General features: G+C 49.3%; 2 protein-coding genes and 1 long non-coding RNA gene across 5 annotated transcripts in view; 1 reads left to right on the forward strand and 2 right to left on the reverse strand.

Moving 5' to 3' along the window:
• Positions 1-117: 117 nt before the first annotated feature.
• P3H3 (prolyl 3-hydroxylase 3) lies at positions 118-12841 on the reverse strand. 2 transcript variants are annotated; one of them, XM_001370011.4, is made up of 15 exons: positions 12214-12841; positions 10222-10374; positions 8919-9126; positions 8670-8801; positions 7976-8112; positions 5939-6028; positions 5677-5729; positions 5451-5518; positions 5225-5349; positions 4964-5059; positions 4316-4466; positions 3966-4083; positions 3680-3755; positions 2270-2410; positions 118-870 (listed from the first exon to the last, which is right to left on the reverse strand). In XM_001370011.4, exons 1-15 carry the CDS (start codon positions 12688-12690, stop codon positions 706-708), a joined length of 2190 nt encoding a protein of 729 aa, XP_001370048.2. In that variant the 5' UTR covers positions 12691-12841; the 3' UTR covers positions 118-705. The 2 variants fall into 2 exon arrangements, with proteins under 2 accessions (XP_001370048.2, XP_007503732.2); XM_007503670.3 differs by having other exon boundaries at positions 12137-12486.
• LOC103102890 (uncharacterized) overlaps positions 11415-22216 on the forward strand; it is a 40120-nt gene continuing 29318 nt past the window's right edge. Inside the window, exons 1-3 of one of the 2 annotated variants that reach the window (XR_472667.3) lie at positions 11415-11520; positions 11986-12097; positions 14793-15006. This is a non-coding gene — a long non-coding RNA (uncharacterized LOC103102890). Of the gene's footprint in view, positions 11521-11675; positions 12098-14792; positions 15007-17594; positions 18721-22216 lie in introns of those variants that run through there. The other variant, XR_008912183.1, reaches the window with a different exon arrangement.
• Positions 14215-20800, reverse strand: GPR162 (G protein-coupled receptor 162). The gene is made up of 5 exons (XM_007503671.2): positions 20413-20800; positions 17526-18849; positions 16951-17140; positions 15746-15903; positions 14215-14990 (listed from the first exon to the last, which is right to left on the reverse strand). The coding sequence occupies exons 2-5, from the start codon at positions 18390-18392 to the stop codon at positions 14472-14474; spliced, it is 1734 nt and encodes a 577-aa protein (XP_007503733.1). The 5' UTR covers positions 18393-18849; positions 20413-20800; the 3' UTR covers positions 14215-14471.

Consider the following 22216-nt stretch of genomic DNA (forward strand, 5'->3'; position numbering starts at 1 on the left):
GATTTTGGCTTGGACTATTTGCATGAGCAGAACAGGTGACAGAGATTTCATTAACAAATCTGGAGGTCTTTAGCTCAACTTCCCAGATGTCCCAAAGGTAGCTTTCAACACACAGAACAATTTTTATATTCGTTTTTATATTCACAAGTAGCACAAATTTTGGGATCTCAATGTCATTTATTTCTTTGTGCGACAGATTGTGAGAGGGGATGACCTCCCACTTTTCCTCCCTCCCCTTCCTGTCCCCCAAAACCTTCAAGTACTTTCTGCCTTCACTTAGAAGAGGGAGCGAACTCATTAGGATCTTCCTCTACCAGTGAAGTCACAGGTTGAATCTCTCTATCCCTTTTCCCATCACTTGGTAAAGGCAAAATGTTCCATCGTTCTTTCTGTCCTCCAGAAGGTCTTGGGATGGGGTTGGGAAAGCCAGCATCCTGGCAAGAAGCCACATTCTTCCAGGTTCCAAGACATTCTACTTATGATATTACCCTTCCTCCTTCCCTCTCTTCCTCCTTGCAATCCCACCTTCTTAACAGAAATTCCCCCCTTATCCCCTAGATGTGAAAGGGGAGCTTTTTCTGTTCTGTTGATTATGACCTTGAGGGCCCTTGATGTTGACTTGGGATGGAATGGATGCACCATCCCTGCCACCATTTCCTCCCCCCATTTGATTGGGATGTCTCTAATCTTTTCTCCTTCGCCCTCTCAAAGCTCTTCTCGGGCAGGACGTTGCCTTTCAACCTCCAATCGAGTTGGCTGTGGCCTCCTTCCCAGGGCACTGGGAGGCTCTGGGGAAGAGTCCCCACTGGGTATTTCCCCCTCCTCAGGTTCTTCCTGTTCCTGTAGCAGTATCTCAGCCTCTGCCCGGTCCTGATTGGGGGGAATATCGAGAAAAAGTCAATGAATCTTAGTTGGAAGAGGCCTCACAGCAGAAGTCCTATGATCCCTGCTACTGTCCATGCAGGCATCTTCTCTATAACATCCCTATTATATGGCCATCCACCCTCTGCTTAATTACACACTTCCAGGAAGGGGAAGCACATCTCATTGTTAGACAACTCCGATACCATTGGTCCATAGTTATTTTTTTTATATTAAAGAGAAATCTACTTCCCTGTAATGTTCACACGTTGATCCTGGTTCTACTCTCTAGAGCTATATAAAATAAATCTAATCCTTCTTCCAAGTGACAATCCTCTAAATATTTGAAGACAGTTCTCCTATCTTGAGACTCTTCCTCAGATTAAACTTCCCCAGTTCACTCAACCATCATCACCTCATACTTTCAAGACCTCTTGCTATTCTGGCTGTCCTCTTCTCTAGTTATTAATGTTCCTCTCAAAATGTGATACCCAGAATAGTTCAACATAAATACTTGAAATATAGGCTGACCAGGGTGGAATACAATAGAACAGAAACCTTGATCCCCTTGTCCCTAATTCTACATTTCTATTGATGTGATTTAAGATCAAGTCAGCTTGTTTGGCTACTATATCTCATTACTGATTCCTATTTAGCCAGTAATCAACTAAAATCATTGGCTTTTCACCTACCCTGCCCAACCAATTTTTTCCCATTCTATATTTATTAAAATAACTTAAAATGTTTCTCCATTTATGTTTCTGTAATATATTGTTTTCCTGCTTCTGCCTATTATTCTGTTGTTCAGTTGTTTCAGTTATATCTGATTCTCTGACTTTGTTTGGGGTTTTCTTGGCAAAGATAGTGGAGTGGTTTGATTTTTCCTTCTCTAGTTCATTTGAAGATGAGAAGACTGAGGCAAACAAGGTTAAGTGATTTGCCCAGGGTCACCCAGCTAGTAAGTGTCTAGGGCTGGATTTGAACTCAGATCTTCCTGACTCCAGACCTGGTGCATTATCCATTGCACCACTTAGCTGTCTCTTTTTCTGATGTGCATCAACTGAAAAAAATCTCTCTATGTTTTTCTGAATTCTTCATATTCATCATTTCATATTCATCACAGTTCATTTAGCCCCTTGCCAATTAATGAGCATCTATATTGTTGCCAGTTCTTTCTTATCATACCTGTTCAGCTACAAATATTTTGGCTTATGTAGCATCTTTCTTTCTGTCTTTGACCTCTCTGAGGTATATGCAGTAGTATCTCTGGGTGAAAGAATATGGGCGTTTTAATCGCTTTCTTAGCATGATCCCAAATGACATCGATGATTTTTTAGCCTAATCCTCCCACCAGGGCCGCTCTATTTCCAATCCCTTCCCATTCCCTTGTTCTCCTGTTTTCTCTCACCTGCTCCATGTGCTCTGGGGCCCGAGTGTGCCATAGGGCTAAGGTACATCGCCGTCCCTTTGTCACAGCCCATACTCCATGGGGATTCTCTCCCCCAGAGCTGAAGGCCACAAGGCGCCCACATTGAGGGCGTACTTGGGCCTGGGAGTCAAAAGGGGGATAGACAGGAGGGGAAATGAGTGACCATCCAACTTCCAGAAACCTGCCTTACCCCTACATCCCAGACGACCATGGCCTCCTCCCAGGATGGACCTATTATCAGTAAGTCTCTTCCTCCCACTCCTCTGTGCCATAGCCTAGGTTCCACACAAAAGTTCCCCTTCAGGTTGAGTTTGAGCAGGGAGCAGAGAAGTGGAATGAATCTTGAATCTTCTGGGATCTCCAGCTTCCTCTCACGCCCCCCCCACCCCCCCAAACACCCCCCCCCCCCCGCATCAACCACAGGAACTACAGAAGGTAGAGCAGAGATTAGTTATGAGACTCTCTTCAGAAGGCAGTGTGTGCGGAACAGTCACCTGCTCCCTCCCTGGTCACATCCCAGAGAACAATAGCTAAAATCAGGCTCCAATGTAGGGCACAGGAAAATACCAGCAAGTTTTGACCCTAGTCAGCCAGGACAGAGGGATCCTGAGCACCAGGACAGGGGGTCGGAAATATTGGGATCCGATGGGGCAGGGAGAGAAGGGAGCCCCACATTGTTCTGCTCCCATTCCTGAGGCTTTGTTCTGGGGAGTAGTTCTTCCTGTTTTATTCTTGGTACCCGTAACTTCTACATGGACCGGACTTAAAAAGAATGTGAAAGAATTTAGTAGGATAGAGCTGGGGAAAGAATCAGGCTAAAAAGGGGGGGGAGATCCCCCCCTACAAGGGAACAACTAGAGAATAAGTAGATAGACTTAACTAATCAGAGATGGGTCTATTCAGAAAGTGGCATGGGTGATAGCTAAAGAAAGGGGTAGAAAGTGGATAGATAGCTAAATAGCTGCCCCTCTTCTCTCAGTCCCAACTTTTGGTTTTCTTCCCAGGAATTCAATCTTATCTTAGAACTTAGAATCTTTTGGGGGGAGGCAGAAATGGTATTCCTTTGAGATCACTGGGTCGAAGGGATGGGTGGGTAGTAGCAGCTACAGCATTGACTGTAAAGTCCCTGAATGGAGCAGAAGATGGGATACTGGGTGGGCCACGCTGCCTGCCTCAGTGGGTATCCCTGTATAGCCCAGGAAGGGATTTATGGGTAAATCCTGATTTACTGGCTGAGAGCTAAGGAAAGAAGGAAGGAGGAGAGAGTGTAGTAGGGAAGGGGTTAAAGTAATCCCTGTCATTTCCCTGCATTTGCCTCTGAGCTTCTGATTTGAATCCTGACCTCCTCCTCCCAGCACGCACACCTGGGTTTCCCCATCCCTGGCTCACCGTCACTGTGAGGGCGTCTGGCTCAGTAAAGAACAGGTCCCCTCCCTGGAAGTCATCATTGAGATAGAGGAGCCCACTGGGGAGGGAAAAGGGGAGATAGTGAGACTCTCCTCTATGCCCAGAGCATGGAGTTCAGAGCTTGAAGAGACCATAGACACCATCTAGCCCAATTCCTGAATTTTACAGATGTTTAACTAGGGTGACACCCCTCATCCCTAAAGGCTTAGCCCCATGAATCCCTTGGAGAGGGCCTATAGACTAGCCCTCACCCCAACCCCATCCCCACCTGTAGTCTCGGTGAGTATATGCTGGAGGCTCCTTCCAGCACTCTCCACTATAAGGGTCCAGGAGACAGTTGTCTGCATGGACAGGGTGGCTCAGGTCCATTCGCTGCTCTTGCTCCCCTGAAAGGCAGAGCCATTGGGTAGGAATTTAGGATTAGGGTCGATTCTGGCCCTGAAGTTACCCCCTCCTCATGGGCCATGGTGGGTGGACACTCCCCAGGAAGAGCGGTCAGGGACCACAAGAGAAGGAAGAACACATTCAAGCAGGTGGAGGATCTTGAGGGGGTCAGACCCAGCAGAGGGGCCCTTGAGGGAAAGGGAGGCACTGGGTAGGAGCAGCCTCAGGAAATACCTTCGATGGCGCTTCGGCACACGAGGTGGGTGAAGGAGAGGTGCAGGGGCCCTTCGGGAGAGAAGTAAGCCTGGGTCAAGGTCCGTGCCCGCTCACTTGCCTCCAGCAACAGTTTGGCTCCCTCTCTGCCCACAGCTCCAGAACGGGCCAGCTAGGAAGAAGACAAGGATGGAGAGAGTGAAGAAATTAGCAGAGAGGGGGCAGCCTTAGCCTACTTCTCCTCGCAGTCCCTCTGGGTTAAGCAACTCCAAGGTTTCTTGCCAGCCTCCTTTTTGTTGTCCAGCTATTCAGTCGTGTCCGACTCTATGTGGGCTTCCACGGCAAAGATACCGGAGCAGTTTGCTATTTCCTTCTTCAGTGAATTCCCATTTTACAGAAACTGAGGGAAACAGGGGTTGAGTGACTTTCCCAGGAAGTGTCTGAGGCCAGATTCTAACTCAAATCTTCCTAACTCCAGCTCTGGTGCCCTATCCACTGCTCCATCTCCTCAATATCCCCAAATTCTGCATCTCCCTTCCCAACTCTGAATATAAGGCGTCTGAGTTAACAGCCCACAGAACGGTCCTTCCTCCAACTCGGAGCAAGTCTCCGCCACGTCCTCCCACCTAATTTTGGGGAAAGGTGCTAGGTCCGTGGGCCCCCTCTCACCTGTGCAGCCCTGAGCACCGTGAGCCCCTCAAAGTGCTCGTGAGGCGTGTGGGGAGAGCGTCGGCTCCGGTAGCCGTCTCCTGTCTTCGCTGCATCCTGAGCAGACAGAGAGGCCACAGGTGAGGGCTTGGCGGTGCCGTCTCCCCGCTGTTGCTGATTTCACTGCTACGGAAGCCCAGAGGCCGCTTTCGGTCTGGAGATCCCCCAGCTCCTGTCTACCCCGTCACCACGGCAGACTTTCTTTCCCCGCGCCTCCCTCACCTTAGCCAACTGCAGCAGGATTTCACACTCAGCGCGGCTGAGCAGCCCATCCAGCACGGCCCGCTCAGAACCGTTCAGCTGTCCCGCATCCTGGGTTAGGGTGACGCCCTCCAAAAAATGGACATCTGGATGGAGAGGGGGAATAGGAAGAACCCGCGAAGGTGAAGGGCCAGCTGAACGTTAGCGTCCTGGGTCTCCCTCCCTTTCAGACCTCCCAGGAACTCACCCCTCCATTTTGCCAGGGACTCTGGCTCCGGAGGTTTGGAGTCCCAGGGCCTCTTCTCCAGATCCTCTCTCCGGGACGGAACACATAGGCTCAGTTGGGGACCACTCGGAAAGCTCTAGCCCTCTCCCCCTCAGCCAGAAGCACAGACCTTCCTCTTAGCCTAACCCTAACCCCTGCCTCCCCAGCTCCCCTCTCCGGTCCACCTCCATCACGAAGCATCTCCTACCTAAGCTTCTTTCTCAGTCCTTCAGGGATGAGATCCTCCGGAGTCCAGGGATCCTAAAACAGTTAGGAACAAGTCCCTTATCTCTAATCCATCCCAGATAACCCTTCCTCCCTGTTTAAAAAAAAAAAAAACAATCCCTTTTCCCTCAGGTCAACTTTGCCCTATTCTTCCCACCCTCCGGATTTTTCCTAGAGTGATCATTCCTAGGGTGGGGAGGATGGTGGGTATCCTCCCAGGGCACATCTGGGGGGAAATCACTCACAGGATCTTTGAAACTGGTCCCCAGATGTTCCATGGCATAGTATAAGAGCTTCTTCTCCCCCACGGACTGAAGGACAAAATGTCGGATGTCCTAGGGATGTGAGGGACCAATGTATGGAAAAGAAACGTTAAAAACAGGGATGAGATGGGATCCTGTACTCCAGCTGAGCCCCCCAGAACAAGTTCTGAGCCACTTTTATGGAAGTTGGAAGTGGACTTTGTGGAACTCCTCTGTGAAAGGATTACCATGGAAACATGGGAAGATAATTTAGAGAAAATATAATCCCACTCCTGTCATTTTATAAAAGAAGAAATGGAGGCAGAGATGTAGCATGACTGGCCCAAGATCCCACAGGTAGTAAGAAGAAAAATCAGGATTTGAACCTATATTGTCTGACTCTACAACATTGCCTGTATATATGGAATATACAAAGTAATTGTGATATTGTAAATTTATAGCATGGTATTCTGGGAAAAGCTCAAGGGGCTTTGGATACCTTGAATCAGAAGCAAAGGGGGCTCAACGCCACAGTAAGAAGCAACCACCAAGTCATTAAAAATGGCCAGAAGTTTAAGGGGAGGAATCTTCAAAGGCTGGATAAGAAAATGCCTTCTTGTCTGGGAAGCCAGTTGAACATGTATAGTTCATGGTCAAAGAGAATACTCATACCCAGAGAGACGACCAGGAAACAGGTTCTGGAAGGGATTAAGAATATCCCTAAACTGGGGGACAGCTGGGTAGCTTAGTGGATGGAGAGCCAGATGGGAGGTCCTGGGTTCAAATTTAGCCTCATACACTTCCCAGTTGTGTGACCCTGGGGAAGTCACTTGAACCCCATTGCCTAGCTCTTACCACTCTTCTGCCTTGGAGCCAAAACACAGTATTGATTCCAAGATGGAAGGTAAGGATTTAAAAAAATATATACCCAAACTGATATAGACTCTAAACAATCACCCTAGTGTAACTATCAATAATATGGAAATAGGTCTTGATCAATGACACATGTAAAATCCAGAAGAATTGTGTGTCAGCTATGGGATGGAGGTGGGAGTAGGGGAGGGAAAGAACAAGAATCTTGTAACCATGGGAAAATATTCTAAATTAATTAATTAAATAAAATTTTTCTAAAACTTAAAAAAATAAAGTGATAAAATGGGAAAAAAAAGAATATCCCCAAACCTAGCTAGCTAGTGATAGGCTAATAATCTTTTTAATTTGTTCTAGTAACCAACCCAGAAAGAATGGAGATAAAGAATATGAATTGGTCTGGGGATCCCATGAACTGTACCAGCCAAGGCAATCTGTGGCTGGACCATGGCTAATTCAGGACACTACTGTCTCCTCTCAGAATTTGTGCATTCATCTTTTGCATTTTTTTTTTTGCTGTGGTTTTACTCCTCACCTTAATTTCTTAGTGTAATTCTTTGGAAAAATTCTAACCTTGTTTGTGCTGATCTAAAAAGAAAAGAGACTTATTCACACTTGGGCCAAGATAACTGGAGATTGTACCCAGAGACCTGGCCTGGTGATGGCAGGGTGGGCTTTGATTCCCTAGAAAGAATGGATGGAGGTAGGGCAGATAGAGAAGTCTCAACTGAGACCTAACTACTCACCATTAGCTTCTAAGATTTTGCCTTCCCGTGTACTTTTTTCCTCCACTCATTATTCCCCCCCAACACTCAAAAATACTTCTAATCCCAAGTGGGTCAGGGTCAATTCCCCTCTATTTGGAATGTAGAGAATGGAATCTGAAGTTGGAAGCAGAGTTGTTTTGTGTTGTTTTTTTAAACCCTTACCTTTCGTCCTAGAATCAATACTGTGTATTGGTTCCAAGGCAGAAGAGTGGGAAGGGCTAGGCAATGGGGGTCAAGTGACTTGCCCAGGGTCACACAGTTGGGAAATGTCTGAGGCCAAAATTGAACTCGGGGCCTCCTGACTCCATCCACTGTTCTTTCCCCTAGTAACCAGAGTTTTGAAGGTGGAAGTTAAGTGCTTAGTTTGGGAACTGAGATGTTGGGACCAAGTGTTACAAGTTACCTCTCTAGCACTAAGGTCAGGACTCTGTTCTCCCAGCAGCTTCTGGTGTTTGTCCAGGACTTCCTTCACAGCCTCATCCTCAGGATAGAAGAGTAGGATGCTCAAGGCATTTTCCATAGCCTGGGATAGATTCCCCACTGGAGATGGAGAGATGGGGGTGGGAGCAAAGAAATATACAGGGTGGTTTCAATGGCCAGGCAGATAAGGGAGGGAGGGAAATGCAAAGCTAGCCAGGCAAAGATGGACATACAGACAGAGAAGATTAGAGGAGAGAGATGGAGAGCATCCCATTTCTGCTGGAGAGTGTGGAGGACCTGTAACAGTTCTCCCTCCTCTTCCCTCACCTTCTGCTGACACTCTCAGTCCCACTTGGGGGAAGTTTGTCTGTGTCTAGCACTTTTAAAACCTGACTCACAACTTACCTAGAGCAGGGGAAAAAAAGAAGACAGGAGGAAAAAGGCAAGGTATAAGACTGAGGCTAGAAGGAGCTCTAGAGGACATTTGCTGGGCTTTTTTTCATCTGCTCCAAAGAAGACTGGAGGCAACCCTGAAGGAAATAAAAACAGAGACCCGGATATACAGCTGGAGAAATAGAAAGATGTATGATGGAAGACGCTCCATTTGGACAAGTTCTGCTCGTCCAATCCTTTGTCGAAAGCCAAGCAATGATCTCCTCATTTCCAACTCTACTCACCTTGGGCATGGGCTTCCTGTAGCCTCCAAAGCTGGCTGGGCAGAAAGTCAGGGACAGGGGAGTCCTGGCCAGGTCGGGTGGCTACAGCCCCAGGACAGCGTTGCCGGCACTGTAGAACTCTGATCCAATGTCCTGGGGAAGAAAGAATGGATGTAGGCTCACAGGGAGCCAGCCTCTCCCCACCCCAGGATCAGCAGCCCAGTCAGACCTTTGCCTTAATATATCTCCCCTTCTACACCTGACTCCAACCTGCAATGGCCTCATAGAGGCCGCTCTGGCTCTCCAGCTGAATCTCCTCTTCCTCCTCCTCCTCTGTGAGCTGCTCCTCTGGGCCCTCACACTCTGCCCGACAGTTCTCCATCTGGGCCAGGCTCTCCTTAAGAGCCTCTTCCAGGAGAGGCAGTGCCTCTGCCACTTCCTGCCTCTTTAGTAGCTCCAGCCCCTCATCATATGCCGCCTGTGTGTGGAAGAGAACAGGGATTTAGCTGTAGTCCTAAATAATATCTAGAAGCAGTTAGGTGGATAGAATGCTGGGCTTGGAGTCAGGAAGACCTGAGTTCAAATCTAGCTTCAAACACTTATGAACTGTGTGATCCTGAGCAAGTTCCTTAACTTCTGTTTGCCTCAGTTTCCTTAATTGTAAAATGGGAATAATAAGAGCATCCACTTCCCAGGGTTGTTGTGAATATCAGCTGAATTAATATTTATAAATCCCTTAGCATAGTGACTGGTGCAGAGAGACTGCTATTTAAATGTTAGCCATTATTACTATTACCAACAAAACCCATTTTTGTCTAGCTGTGTAACCATGGGGAAAGTGGTTAACTTTCCAGAGCCTTATTTTACTCATCTGCAAAATGGTGATAATGATACCAGCAGCAGCTATCTCACAAGTTTGCTAGAAGCTCTAAATTTTTTTTTTCTCCTTAAAACCCTTACCTTCTTCTGTGGAATCAATCCTATGTATTGGTTCCAAGATACAAGAGCAGTAAGGGTTAGGCAATGGAGTCAAGTGACTTGCTCAGAGTCACACTGATACAAAGTGCCTGAGGCTACATTTGAACCCAGGACTTCCCATCACTAAACTGGCTCTCAATCCACTGAGCCATCTTGGCTGCCCCTTTCTCCCCACCACTGTATAAGTATTAAGTTATTGTTCTTTATGTAGGTCCTGCCCAAATACATAGGATAGAAATGAATACAGGAGCTACAGTGGGAAGAGTATCTTAGCAGACTGAAAATGAGTTTAGTTGGGGGCATCGGGTCACTTCATAACTGATATGGGGAGCAGGGAAGGAGGTGGGAGATTGAGATAGGAGTCTTAGAGTCATAAAATGGTAGAATTCAAAGGGAGCTGCTCCAAACTCTTCAGAGCCCAGAAATGATTTATACAAGGTCACACAGCTAGTTAGTGGCAGAACTGAGGCTAGAAACCAGATCCACTGTCTCCCGGTCCACCCAAGTGGTCTTCCTCTGGCAACTCTGATCTATCCTGGATGTGAGGGCAGATGACAGAGGCTGAGAGTGAGCTTGGCTGGAGAAGGTAATTTACCCAGTGAGAGAGGTTCTCAAGGTCTCGGAAGCTCTGCCGTCGAACCCCAGACATTCGATGATATTTCACCATGTCCTCCCGGATTTGGATGTGCTTTGGGTTTGCCACGTAGAAGGTGTGGGCTGCTGCCACAGCTAGGTCCAATTTCTTCAGCTTTGAGTCAGTCATTGGGGGAATGAATGGAAGGAGGAACTGTGAGAAGGAACCCCAGGGACAGTTTCCTCCACATACCATACCTGCTCTCTCTAATCATACAGTCCACCCTGGAACAGTTCTGAGGTCCCTCCCCGATGCATATGGAGCCATAATCAAGTTGGGTTTTAGTTCGATATACCATGCCGCCAATGCCCCATGCCCCACACATCCCAACTCTGGAGCAGGCTGCCAAACCATTGGATGTTTATTCTCCTAGGACCTACTCAGAATCAAGGTGCAAAATCCTGTTCCTTTGCATCCAGCAATCTGTCTTTTTTCCTTGCTGAGGACCACTTCCCCGACATTTTGCATAAGTCTTTCTATGGAAAACACTGGCATTCCACAGCTTTAGAGAGAGTCTTGTGTAACTAGCTGTTGACCAGCTCTGGAACTGAAAGAGGCCTTAGATGTCATCCTTTTCTGGTCCAACTCCCTCATTTTAAGCCCTAGTCTTATAATCAGGAGAAACTTGGGTTCAGATTCCACCACCAACTCTCACTAGCTGGGATCATAGATTAAGTCATTTAAACCCAATGAGCCTCAGTTCACTCAACTATAAAATGAGGCTAAGAATATTTTTGGGACCTACTCCCACATGGTGATAGTAAGAGTCAAATTAGAATACATATATGTTATCACCTATTAAGGATGACAGCAGAGGGGACCAAAGGAGGAAAGTGACTTATCCAAGGTCACAAAAGCATAGCCTAGACTCAAGCCTAGGCTTCCTGACTCCCAAACCAGGTTTGGAGGCTCTGGGGTAAAGAAATCCTAGGGAATTAGAAGCACCTGGACCAGCTGAGGTTTTACAGGATTACCATTAGGTAGGTACCAATTTGAGTGGGATGGGGAAAATAGAAAGTGAGAAAACCCTATCACCGAGCTCCCTGGGTGAGTGAAAGGGGTAAACTAGGGAGGATTGGGAACACATCCTGGATGAACATGTAGGCTTTTAGGACCCCGGAGTGCATCTAAAGGAAAGCCCAATGGCCCTTGGCACCAGGCAGGCAAGGAGTCCCGGCCACATAAGCAGTAAAAGCAGGAAACTGTATATTCCATCAACACTCCACCCCTCCCCTTCTTCCCCAGTGTTTGTATCCGCAGGTACCATGGCCATGCAGCCCTCTTTTCCCCTTTTGCTTTGTCTAATGATATCCTAGCTCCCCCACCCCCACTCCTTGCCCCAGGCACCCCGCCCCCCTCCTCAGGAGCCTCTCTCGCCCCAAGCTCCTCATTACCCTCCTCTATTGCCTAAAAACCCTCTGCCCATTACACATTCGCCCTACTCCTGGGGCCAGTTTTACAAAGGATGCCTGTATCATTCCTGCATTGGTTTTAACGTGGTGCAGTGATAGAGGCGCTCAGATTCTCAGGGCCTGTGTTCGCAGTCCATTTCTGCCCTGCGCTACTGGTGGGGCGTTGAGAACGTTACCTAATCTCGCTGGGCCTCCTATCCCTCTTCTGTAAATTAACGGGGAGGGGGAAACGGATTAGAGAATCCTCCAACAGCTCTCACCTCCCGCTACGTAGTCACTCTAACATAACGCCCTCTGGCTTTTGTTTTCAAAGGATCGTACGATTTCGTGCAGGAAGAAACCTTAAAATCTAACCCAAACGCTCATTTTATGACGGGGAAACTGAGGCCCAAGAGAGATGCAGTGATTTGCCTCAGATCACACAGGTAAGGCAGGAAGAGAAGGAGCAGGGTCGGTATACGAACCTCCAACCCGGTTAGCTCCAGGAGAATTTGCACTCCTAAGAAAGTGAGCCGCTCCCCACCGCAGCCCCCGCCCGCACCTGGTAGTAGGCTCTCTGCAAGTAATTGTAGGGCTCCCGGCGGCGGAAGGCATCCCGGAGGGCACGCACCACTCGGTGCCCCGCGGCGCCCCTCGACCCCAGCCTCCGGACCGCACACTGGCTCACGCATTCGGCACGGCGCAGCGCAGCGCGTAGCAGCAGCCTTTCCCAGGTCCCTGGGCTGAAGTCGGATCCAGGGTCACTCGAGGGCACTGGGGGCAGCTCGTTCCCCGGTTCCGCTGCGCACCAAGCTCCGCAGTCCCGTCTCGCGCGGCCCACTTCGGCCCTGCTTCTCAGAGCCTCCCGCAGGAGTGCCACGGCCCGCTCCCAGGCCCCTGCGGCATAGGCTCGCAGCCCGTCCGCATACAACAGGTCCGGGGACTGGAGAGGCGCTAGCCTGGGCAGTTGGGCCAGGCCTGGGGGTTCGGCGCAGTCCTGGGGCGGCAGGAGCAGGAGGAGAAGGAGGAGCGAGAGCATGATGTGGAAGTCCAGCAGGAGAGGGAGACAGAGGAAAGAGAGGAATGTAAGAGGGGGGGGAGAGGAAGGAGAGAGAGCTAGAGAGGAAGCGAGGGGGATGGGGAAGGAGAAAGCAAGACGATGGAGAAAGGGAAGGAGAGGTAGAATGGAACCAAACACCTCTTCCCTTTGAGGTGTTCAACAGAGAATGAAGAGAGAACCAAAGGAATACAGAACAGAGAGAGCGAAAGAGAGACAGACAGACAGACAGAGACAGAGACAGACAGACAGACAGAGAGAAAAGAGAAGAGAACTGGATAGAGGCAAAGGATAGGTTATGAGAAATCTGTGAGAGAGAAAAAAATAGAGAACTTGGATCCGAGGAAAGGGTGAGGGAGATTCATCCTTTCAGAGAGACTGGAATGGAGAAGAAGGAGTAACCACCGGGTCCTGGGGGTTCTGCTTAAGAGAGAATGGGAGTTAGCCACTGAGGCTCATGGAGATCTCCCCATCCTTCTCAGTGGGAAGTTCTGGAGGTGACCATTTGGTTCTAGGACATCTGGAATGGAACCCTTTAGGACAAGAAATAGAGTCCTCGACAGGCCTGGATCAGAAAGGACATCTAGGGGTGCCTAGCATTTCACTAAGCTCAGGCAAAACCATCTATACTTTATCCCTGAGCTGTCTCTTATCTGAACACTGGATCCTGTCTCTCTCCGGGTACTGAGTTTTCTTCACAGGGACATACCCTTGAGACCTTCTGGTTAAGGAGAAAGGCAACCCTGCTAGGTTTATACATCATCAAGCCTCGCTAACAAATAACATCAAGATAAGAGGTTTTATTTCTCATTTTATACTGGCAATGACCAGTATAGTAGTAATCAATGAAATGGGGCAGAGCCTGTGGAATCAAATAAGAGGGCTTTTTACTAGAGAAGCAATTCTCAGAAAGCAGAAAAGTCTTCTCCTTTTTCTTTTTCCTATACACACACACATGAGTTCCCCATACCACTTTAACAAACCAGCCTACATCCATGAATTGCTCTCATTCATGGCCCTGACTCATCTGGGGACTTGGAGTCAGAAGCCTTGAATTTAAATGCCAGCATCTACTTAATGGCTGTATAACCTTGAACTAGACATTTATCCTTTCTGAGGCCTCGGGTTCCTCATCTATAAAACATGGATAATACTTTTACGACCAACTTCCCAGAGTTGTTATGAGCAAAGAATTCTGTGAACTGAAAGCATCTCAATACAGTTGAGTATGTATGAGACTGCAAGTGGGACTGTGTGTGTCTCTCTGTCCCTCAATCCGGATCTTTCTTTTGCTTTGGTGGATCTGTCTCTCCATAGTCCTTTCTTCCTACCCCAGGGAGTTGTGAGGGAAGTTTAAAAAAAAAACCCTTAGAACAGTATATCAGTGAAGCTATTCCTTTGACCATTACAACCATCACCCCCTCACACACACACACACACACACACACACACACACACACACACACTCCAGCCCATACCCCCACCAGAACTCAGTGGCTACATCAATTTCCACAGTAACACTTCAGATTTTTAATACATTAGGCTAGGGATGATGGAAAGTAAGGAGCAAGATACAGTCTCCTAGACATAGCAGTCAGAGCTATGATGCCCCAAATCCAATTCCCCCATTCCCGTCTAAGTCTGCTGCTGACAGCTGCCCTGGGTTTGAGTCAATGGCCAGTTCCCTTGTAGATAGGATTAGGTTAAAGGAGATATCTATCCCAAGTTCCCCTCCTTTTAAGTCTGTTGGGTTCATCAGGGGCTCACAGGCTGAATGGGGGAAATATAGGTGTGTTTGGGCCCCAAGTTCCTCCCCAAGCCTGTGGGTCCCCCTCAACTCCATTGAGGGAGCACCGCCTCCCTGTATATAGCCCCGAAGACACTCCGGTGGCCCCAGTGTCAGGGGACCCTAGGGAAAGACGACGGGGTAAAGGACCTGGGGCCCGGGGTCGACGGGGAGAGGGACCTGGGGAAGCTGCAGGAGAAGGCAAGGGTGTTTCATCAATGAAGGTAGTGATTTCATCCCGGAAGAAGCCAGGGCCCCTTGGAGGTCCTCCACAACCTCCTAGCATTCTGCTTTCCAGGAACTGATGCAGATTGGCTAATGCCCCAGATTCTTCTTCATCATCTTCCATGCCCCGGAGTGCTCCCAATTCCCTGCTTGAGGATGGGATTATCCGGATGTCATCGGAAGAGGACCACTTGTGCAGGAAGGAGCCAGTTGAACGAGGGGTAGAGAAGATGTTGGTCTCATCATGGGATAGTCGTCTGGACAATGGGACCTAGGATGGGAAGCAGGTGAGATCTTGAAGTTTCACTGAGCAATAAATAGGACAACTGGAATGGGGAGGGATCTATCCTGAAGGTGGTGAGGGCTTTTGGTGGGGGAGAATTCTCCACCTCCAAGCTTCTTTCTTTGATTGTATTTCTTCTGGTAGGATTTATTCAAAAGCTAGTTTCAATAGGTTTATTCTCTAGTTCTCCTTTATATCACACTCACATATTAAGGTAAAATTGGACCTTCTTTCTTTCCATACCTGTTATGTTTTCTTCATTTATTTTCTTAGGTTTCATTAAGAGAATTTAAGAGACCTTAGAAAACATCTAGGCCAACCCTTTCTTTTTGCAAATGAGGAAGCTGATACCCCCAAATGAAGCGACTTTCCCAAGGTAGAACCCACACAAAAACAAGCACCCCAAGCCCCTCCAATCTTTTCTTATACCTTCTGAGCTCTCTGCAGGAGTAGGACTGCTAAGAGCACCTCATCTCCTATACCTGACCTGGGAATAGAGGAAGCTATTGGATCATTGTGAGAGAAGGGACTTGGCAAATGGAGACGGACAGTTATATATAAGCATCTCTCACTTCCCAGTTATTGGTCTTCCTTATCCCTCGTGTTAGGCTATGATGATAAGTGAACAGGGAAAGGTCTATCTTTTCAGCCAGAGGGAGATATTTGGGGATTAGGCTCTTGGAACCAAGCCTGAAAAGAACTTTCAGGAAATTAGGACACCTCATCCTTTCTCAACTCCATACCTGCAAATAGTGGACTCTTTCATGAGGAGGAAATAGCATGTGTCTCCCAGTCAGCATCTTCACCTGGGTAGGGTCTTGGCTCCCTGGCCCAGCAGCCCCATTAGCATCAAAACGAATTTTGCAGACCCTGCCATCAGTATAGTCATTGCAGGCTCCATCTTGGAAAGAAAAAAGGCATAAGGTAGGCAGTTCCATCATAAGACTCACCTCAGCCACCCAATGCATACAACTGTCATTGTACCCAAGATGCCCATCACCCTGCTTCCCCCAGACTTCTTATGATTTGACCCTGTATTCTCTCTCTCTCTCTCTCTCTCTCTCTCTCTCTCTCTCTCTCTCTCTCTCTCTCTCTCTCTCTCTCTCTCTCTCTCTCTCTCTCTCTCTCTCTTTTTCTCTCTCTCTCATCTCTCCCTCCCCCTTTTTTTTCTCTCTCTGTAATTTCTTTATTTTCCATCTTAGAATCAATGCTTGATTCTAAGATCAATACTAGAATCAGTATTGGTTCCAAGGCAGAAGAGTGGTAAGGGCTAGGCAATAGGGGTTAAGTGACTTGCCCAGGGTCACCCAGCCAGGAAGTCTCTGAGGCCAGGACCACCCATCTGTAGGCTTGGCTCTCTATCCACTGAACTACCTAGCTGCCCCTACCTTCTCTCTTGATCCCAACCCTTTAGTTGAAATAGGAGTGGTGAGTGTGTAGCTGTGTTTGTGCGTACATGAGTGAGTGTGTATGGAACTTCTACAAAGAAGGTAGGCTGTGAATAGATCACAGAGGAGAGAAGAGCTTTAAGTCGTCTGCTTGAGGCAGAGTAGGGAGGATATAAGGGGAGGAGCAATAGAGGGGGAAAAGAAATCAAGACTAAGGGGGAGCAGGGTTGCCCAGAGTGGGAGTGGGAGCAGAGAAGGTTGAAGGGACCATAGGCACAGCGATGGAGATGTGACCAACAGGGGGAGCTACAGTACAGTGTATGGACCCTAACCTTGTGCCCAAGGAGAGTCAGGGCTGCAAAAAGGGGCCAACCCTCATTTTATAGATGAGAAAGCAGGACCAGAGGGGGAAACTAAGGCAGGGGGTGGGGCTGGGGAGGGGGCATGGCGGTGCCCTTTACGGACACCGGAAGCCAAGGAGCTGTGGAGGTGTGAGATTAGAGGTTCTCTGTGCAGGGAGGGGACGGAATGCACGGTGGAGAGGGGAGACATCCTCTGACCATCCTCGCCATCTTCCTCGGACATGATAGCCACACACTGCTCCCACACGGTGCGCACATCGGCTCGGTAACGCTCACAGGACCAGATGAAGGAGGGCAGGAGCAGAGTCTGTACCATGGAGCACCATAGCACAGCCAGCACCATCCATGGGGGCGCAGAGTCCGACTTCAGTGAGAAGAAGCTCACTGCCTGGGGAAGGAGGGCAGGAGGGCTCATCACCATGGCTGCCAAGGGGCAGAGCCGTGCTCTCTCCAGCCCAGGGTCCAAAGGACAGCTAGAGGACGGGCTTCTATCTGGGAGAAAGGAAGCTGGGCGCCAGGAGGGAAGTCGAGACGCCTGGGATGGAGAGATGAGGCTCTAGGAGGGAAGCAGAGCCATAGTAAGGAGGCTCCATGGAGGCTGGGGGCAGAAGGGACCTGGGTGTGAGAGGTGGGATGGTGTGGAAGGTGTCTCTATGGAGGGGGATCTGAGAATGGAGCGGGGGAGGAGAAGGATCTATTCTAGATGGAGGGAACTGGAGCCTAGACCAGGAAGTTGGAGGAGGAGGGCAGGGAGTGTGGAATCCGGATCTCACCAGGATAGGCACCCCAGTGAGTGAGTCGTAGAGAAAGACGATGGCGCTGACCAAGTTGGTGACCTGCAGGGACGTCTTGGCCGATTCAGAGCCATCCAGGGAAGAGCGGCGCTTCCCCCGGGCATCCTCCACGACAATGGCTGGAACTTCGAATGCTGGCCGGGTCCCCAGGCCCCCAGAACCTCCCCCTCTGGACCCTTCTCTGCCCCCGCATCTCCGGGCCCGTCTTGCCCGACGGGGTCGGGCCCACAGTGTCTGGTAGAAGGTGATGGCCACACACACCAGCCCCATGACGATGCCACCGAGCAGCAAGAGGCTAAAGCAGACGCCAAAACCCAGCCCGATCTTGGAGACGATGAACTGGCAGCCCCGGGCGTAGTATCGCTCGCCGTTGTTGTGCCAGCCGATGGAAGGCAGTGTGGACAGGATGAAGCTGACCATCCAGATGCCCATGACAGCGTGCAGGGCCTGCTTCTTGGCGTTGCTGAGCCGGTAGTTGACAGGCCAGCGGACCATCCACATCCGGTGGTAGGAGAGCGAGGCCACGGTGAAGCAGGTGGCTAGGGCCAACGTGTAGTAAGTGGACACAAAAACTTTGCAAATGCTCTCATTCCAGTCATAGTCAGAAGAGGCCTGGCGCCGCAGCTGCACCACAGCAAAAGTGGTGAGGGGCACCGCTGCCATGAGGATGTGAGTGCCCGCCAGGAAGCAGAGCAGGAGCTCCAGGGGTTTGTGTTTCTGCTGCTTGGCTGAGATGCTGAGGATGATCCATGCATTGGCCAGGAGGGCCAGCATTCCACAGGCCAGCCATGACAGGGCATTGGAGCGAAGGGAAGCCTCCTCCACCCCTGTCCCACCCCGAGCCATACTCCTCCTCTTCCTCTGCCCCCCACCCCCCCTGAAGTTCTGGGGGGTGGGGGGAATGGATTCACCCAGGAGCCCCACTCAGATTGCCCCCCATGACCCTGAGGATTCCCGTTTCCCAATTCCCCTCCCTCCCCCTGCAATGAGGCAAAAAAAGTCCCTGTGGCCTACCCCACGGCCTCGTCCTTCATGGCTCCCCTAAACTGTCTTTTGCGCCCGTAAAAAGGAGAAAGAGGAATCCAAGGCTAAAGGTCAAAAGAGACAGCCTTTTGCCTTTATATATCTTGTCTTTTTCTGTCCCTTGAGTGGAGAAAAAGCACCCTTGCTAGGACACTGGGTGAGATCTTCTGATTTCCATCCCCACCTGGCTTCCTATTGTCTCATCTTCCAACAGACTCAGTGGGCTGGTGCTCCTTTGGGTCTCTCCATGCTTGTGGGGGTCTTCAGCAGACAGAACCTGCTACGGTAAAGAGAACTGCTGATAGATAGGCTTGCTTGCTTTCAGTTGGTTTCCTGAGCCTCCTTCCTTTCCTTCATTTGAAATCTCTAAAGACTGCAAGCTGCAGATGTCATTGGGTCAATCTCCCTGGCTCTACAATGAAACCCTGGGGTCCGGGCGCTCCTATAAGCTGCTAGGGATGATGGTATTTCAGTCTTCCTCCATCATTTTCCATTTCCCTCTCTCCTTTTAACTTTAACTGTGTCCTCCTCCCGAGAACTCCAGCTCACCCAGTTTTCCTATTCTTGTTCCCTTTGAAGCAGTCTACTTGTACAATCCCACCCCAACCCTACCTATCTCCATTGATTTTCCCCAGATTTACTGAGAGGGGCACAATAACTAGCTCAGCTCTACAGGAGGTCCATAGTGGGGGACCAGGAGAAAGGGTATGTACCCTCCATCCCTTTCCAAACCCTCCATTCTCCTAAGGTTAGTGACTTGTCAAAACTGAACTTTTCCCCTTCTCTGACCCAGAGGAGTACCAGAAAGAGGAAGATGGCACTGAAGGCAGAGGGTAAGAGGACCCAAAGGAGGGGGAACTGTTTGACCTCAGAACAGAACCATCCAGAAAGGGAGAGAAGAGAGAATGGAGGAGGGAGGGAGAAGAAGAAAAAGAGAGAATTTAGAGAAAGGGAGAAAGAAAAGGGGGAAAAGTATATGGGGGATCTAGAGATTGAGAGGAGCTAGGGGGTCCTCTAGCTAAGAGAAGAGAGTGATGACAAGGAACTGAAAGGATAAAATCTGGGGCTCCACTGGGTGACCTTGTCTCTCTCTCCTCCTTCTTCTTGGGGTGGGGGGGTGGGGGTGGGCTGCAAAAGCCATGAGGCTATTGATGCTATAAGCCCTAGGGAGTCAGCTGAAGCAAATCAGGGAAGCACACTAGAAGGAAGGGAGAAGGTCTAAGGCAGGTCCCAAAAGGGGCATCCAGAGGGTGGGAAAACTGGAAGGGGAGGGTAGGAAAACAGGAAAATCAAGAGTAGAGGTCACTCCTTATGAAGAAACCCTCAGCCCACTTTCTGTACCCTTCCATGAGGTCACATCACCCCCTCCTTTTTGTTTTCCATATGGAGCCCAGTAATCCAAGTTGCTATGGTGATGGCTAGCCAGAGCGGGTGTGGGGCAAGTTGGGCAGGAGTACCCCCTCCATTGCCTTTTCCCCCACTTTATACCTTCCCTGATTCCCCCTCCCTTGGCTCCACTGGGGAGGATGGAGCAACCTTGGAAAAAGAAAAGCTGGAAGGAAGGAAGAGAAAGAGGATGAAGGACAGAGGAGAAGGTGAAGGACAGAATGGGGAGGGGGGAAAGGGATGGTAGGTCAGGGTAGGGATGGGTAGGGTAGGGAGTCTCCCATGTTCTTATGTTCTTTAGAGAGGTCAGGAACCCCCCCCCCCCATTTCCCCAGTGCCAGGAACAGCAGGTGGCCAGGGAGGAGGGGAACTCAGGGACAGGAAAAGGAGAAAGGAAGCCGTATGGGGAGAAAGCAATGGGAGTGGGGAGCCCAGGGAAGAGGGGTTGGCTTCTTACCTCTGCCTGCTCCAAGCACTGCCATGGAGACTAGAGCATCTCTCCGGTTTGCAGCTCCTTCTCCTGCCCGCCTATTCTCTCTCTCTCTCTCTCTCTCTCTCTCTCTCTCTCTCTCTCTCTCTCTCTCTCTCTCTAGCTCACTCTCGGTTTCTCCCTCCCTCCCTCCTCTCCGTTCTCTCTCCCCACATCTATTTCCTTCTCTTTCTTTCCTGTCTCTCTGGGTCCCCCTCCCTTACTTTGGCTGTTGCCTGTCAGTCTCAGTAAGGGTGACTGAGGGAATTTTTAATTTGGGGGGAGGAGGGGAAGGAAGGGAGGGCTCTTGAAGGGAAGGAGAGGGTGGGAGACTTGAAGGTACTGACTTAGAGAGGGGAAGGCAAAGGGAGAAGCCAGAGAGGAGGGAAGGGGAGGGCGCCGCTGAGTTGGGGGAAGGGGGTCAGTTTCATTGATGATGTGATGTGTATGTGTCCCCCCCCCACTCCCACTCCCTCCGGACATGCATGCTGAGGCAGCGTGCAGCTGGTGTTTTTGTGGGGGCTGAAGGGCTGTATCCAAGAAGTGGGGGGGATGTGTATCTCTGGTGCCACTGTGTATGCATGTGTTTCTGGGCATGGCTTCTGGGTGGGTATGTGTCACGATGTGTGCACTGCGGGTTGTGCTAGCAAGTGTGGAACATCCATATTGGTTCTGTGGTTGCTTGTGCGATGTGCATGAGGGCTCATGTGTGTGGGGAGAGAGGATATGGGCTCACACATACATTAGCGACAACACAGAGACCCACCAAATAACACAAACACTTTGCTTCCCAGAGAGCCGCTCGCTCTCCCTCCCCAGCCCCAGTCTTCTCACCCAGACCCTTAGCTCACATTAGGGAAACAAGCGGCACTCCAACCCCCTCACCCTGTGGCAAGGGCTAAAGGGGGAGATCAGACAGGATGAAAAGATTCAGGCACATGAGTTACTGATTACATCAGGGCTAGGGCTAGAAAGCCACAGAACTTCATCCCACCTTTCCTTTGCCAGTCTGAACACTTGAACAAGAAGAAAGGCAATGGTGCTCAGTGGTAAGAGCTCCGGATCTGGGATGAGTAAAGTTATAGAGCTAAAAAGGATCTTAGAAGATCAGCCAATCTAATTTCATTTTTCAGATGAGGACACTGTGACCCAAGTACATTAAGCAATTTGTCTAGGGTCAGAAGTCCTGAGCCTGATTGTGTGACCTTGAGTCAGTCATTTCCCATCATTCACTTTTCCTCACTGGAAAAATGGATATGATCATACTTATTGTACCTACTTCCCAGGGCTATTTTAGAGCAACATGATGTAATGATAAGGGCACAGATCTTGGAGTCAGGAGTACTCATATCTGTAAAATAAGGTCCCTTCCAGCTCTCCATTCTCTGATACTGTATTTAAAGTGGTTTAATAGATTTTATAATGTAAATCATTATTATTATTCATTATTCCTCAGGACATTGGGCAGTTTGGTCCCAAACTGAGCAGCTAGGTGAACTGAATGCTGAACCTGAAGTTAGGAAGACCTGGGTTCAAATGCAGTCTCAGACCCTATCTATGGGACCCTGGGCAAGTCATTTAACTCTGTCTCTGTTTCCTCATGTGTAAGATGAGCTAGAGAAGGAAATGCCAACCCATTCCAGGATCTTTGCCAAGAAAACCCCAAATGGGATCAGAAAGAAATGACTGAACAACAATAATCTCATACCATTTCCTGATGCAAAACCTTGCTTTTGTTTTTAAATATTTGGTGTCATTTTGTTTGTGTATTTCATTGTTTATTGATATATTT

This window comes from Monodelphis domestica, chromosome 5, assembly GCF_027887165.1.
Source record: "Monodelphis domestica isolate mMonDom1 chromosome 5, mMonDom1.pri, whole genome shotgun sequence".
Taxonomy (NCBI): domain Eukaryota; kingdom Metazoa; phylum Chordata; class Mammalia; order Didelphimorphia; family Didelphidae; genus Monodelphis; species Monodelphis domestica.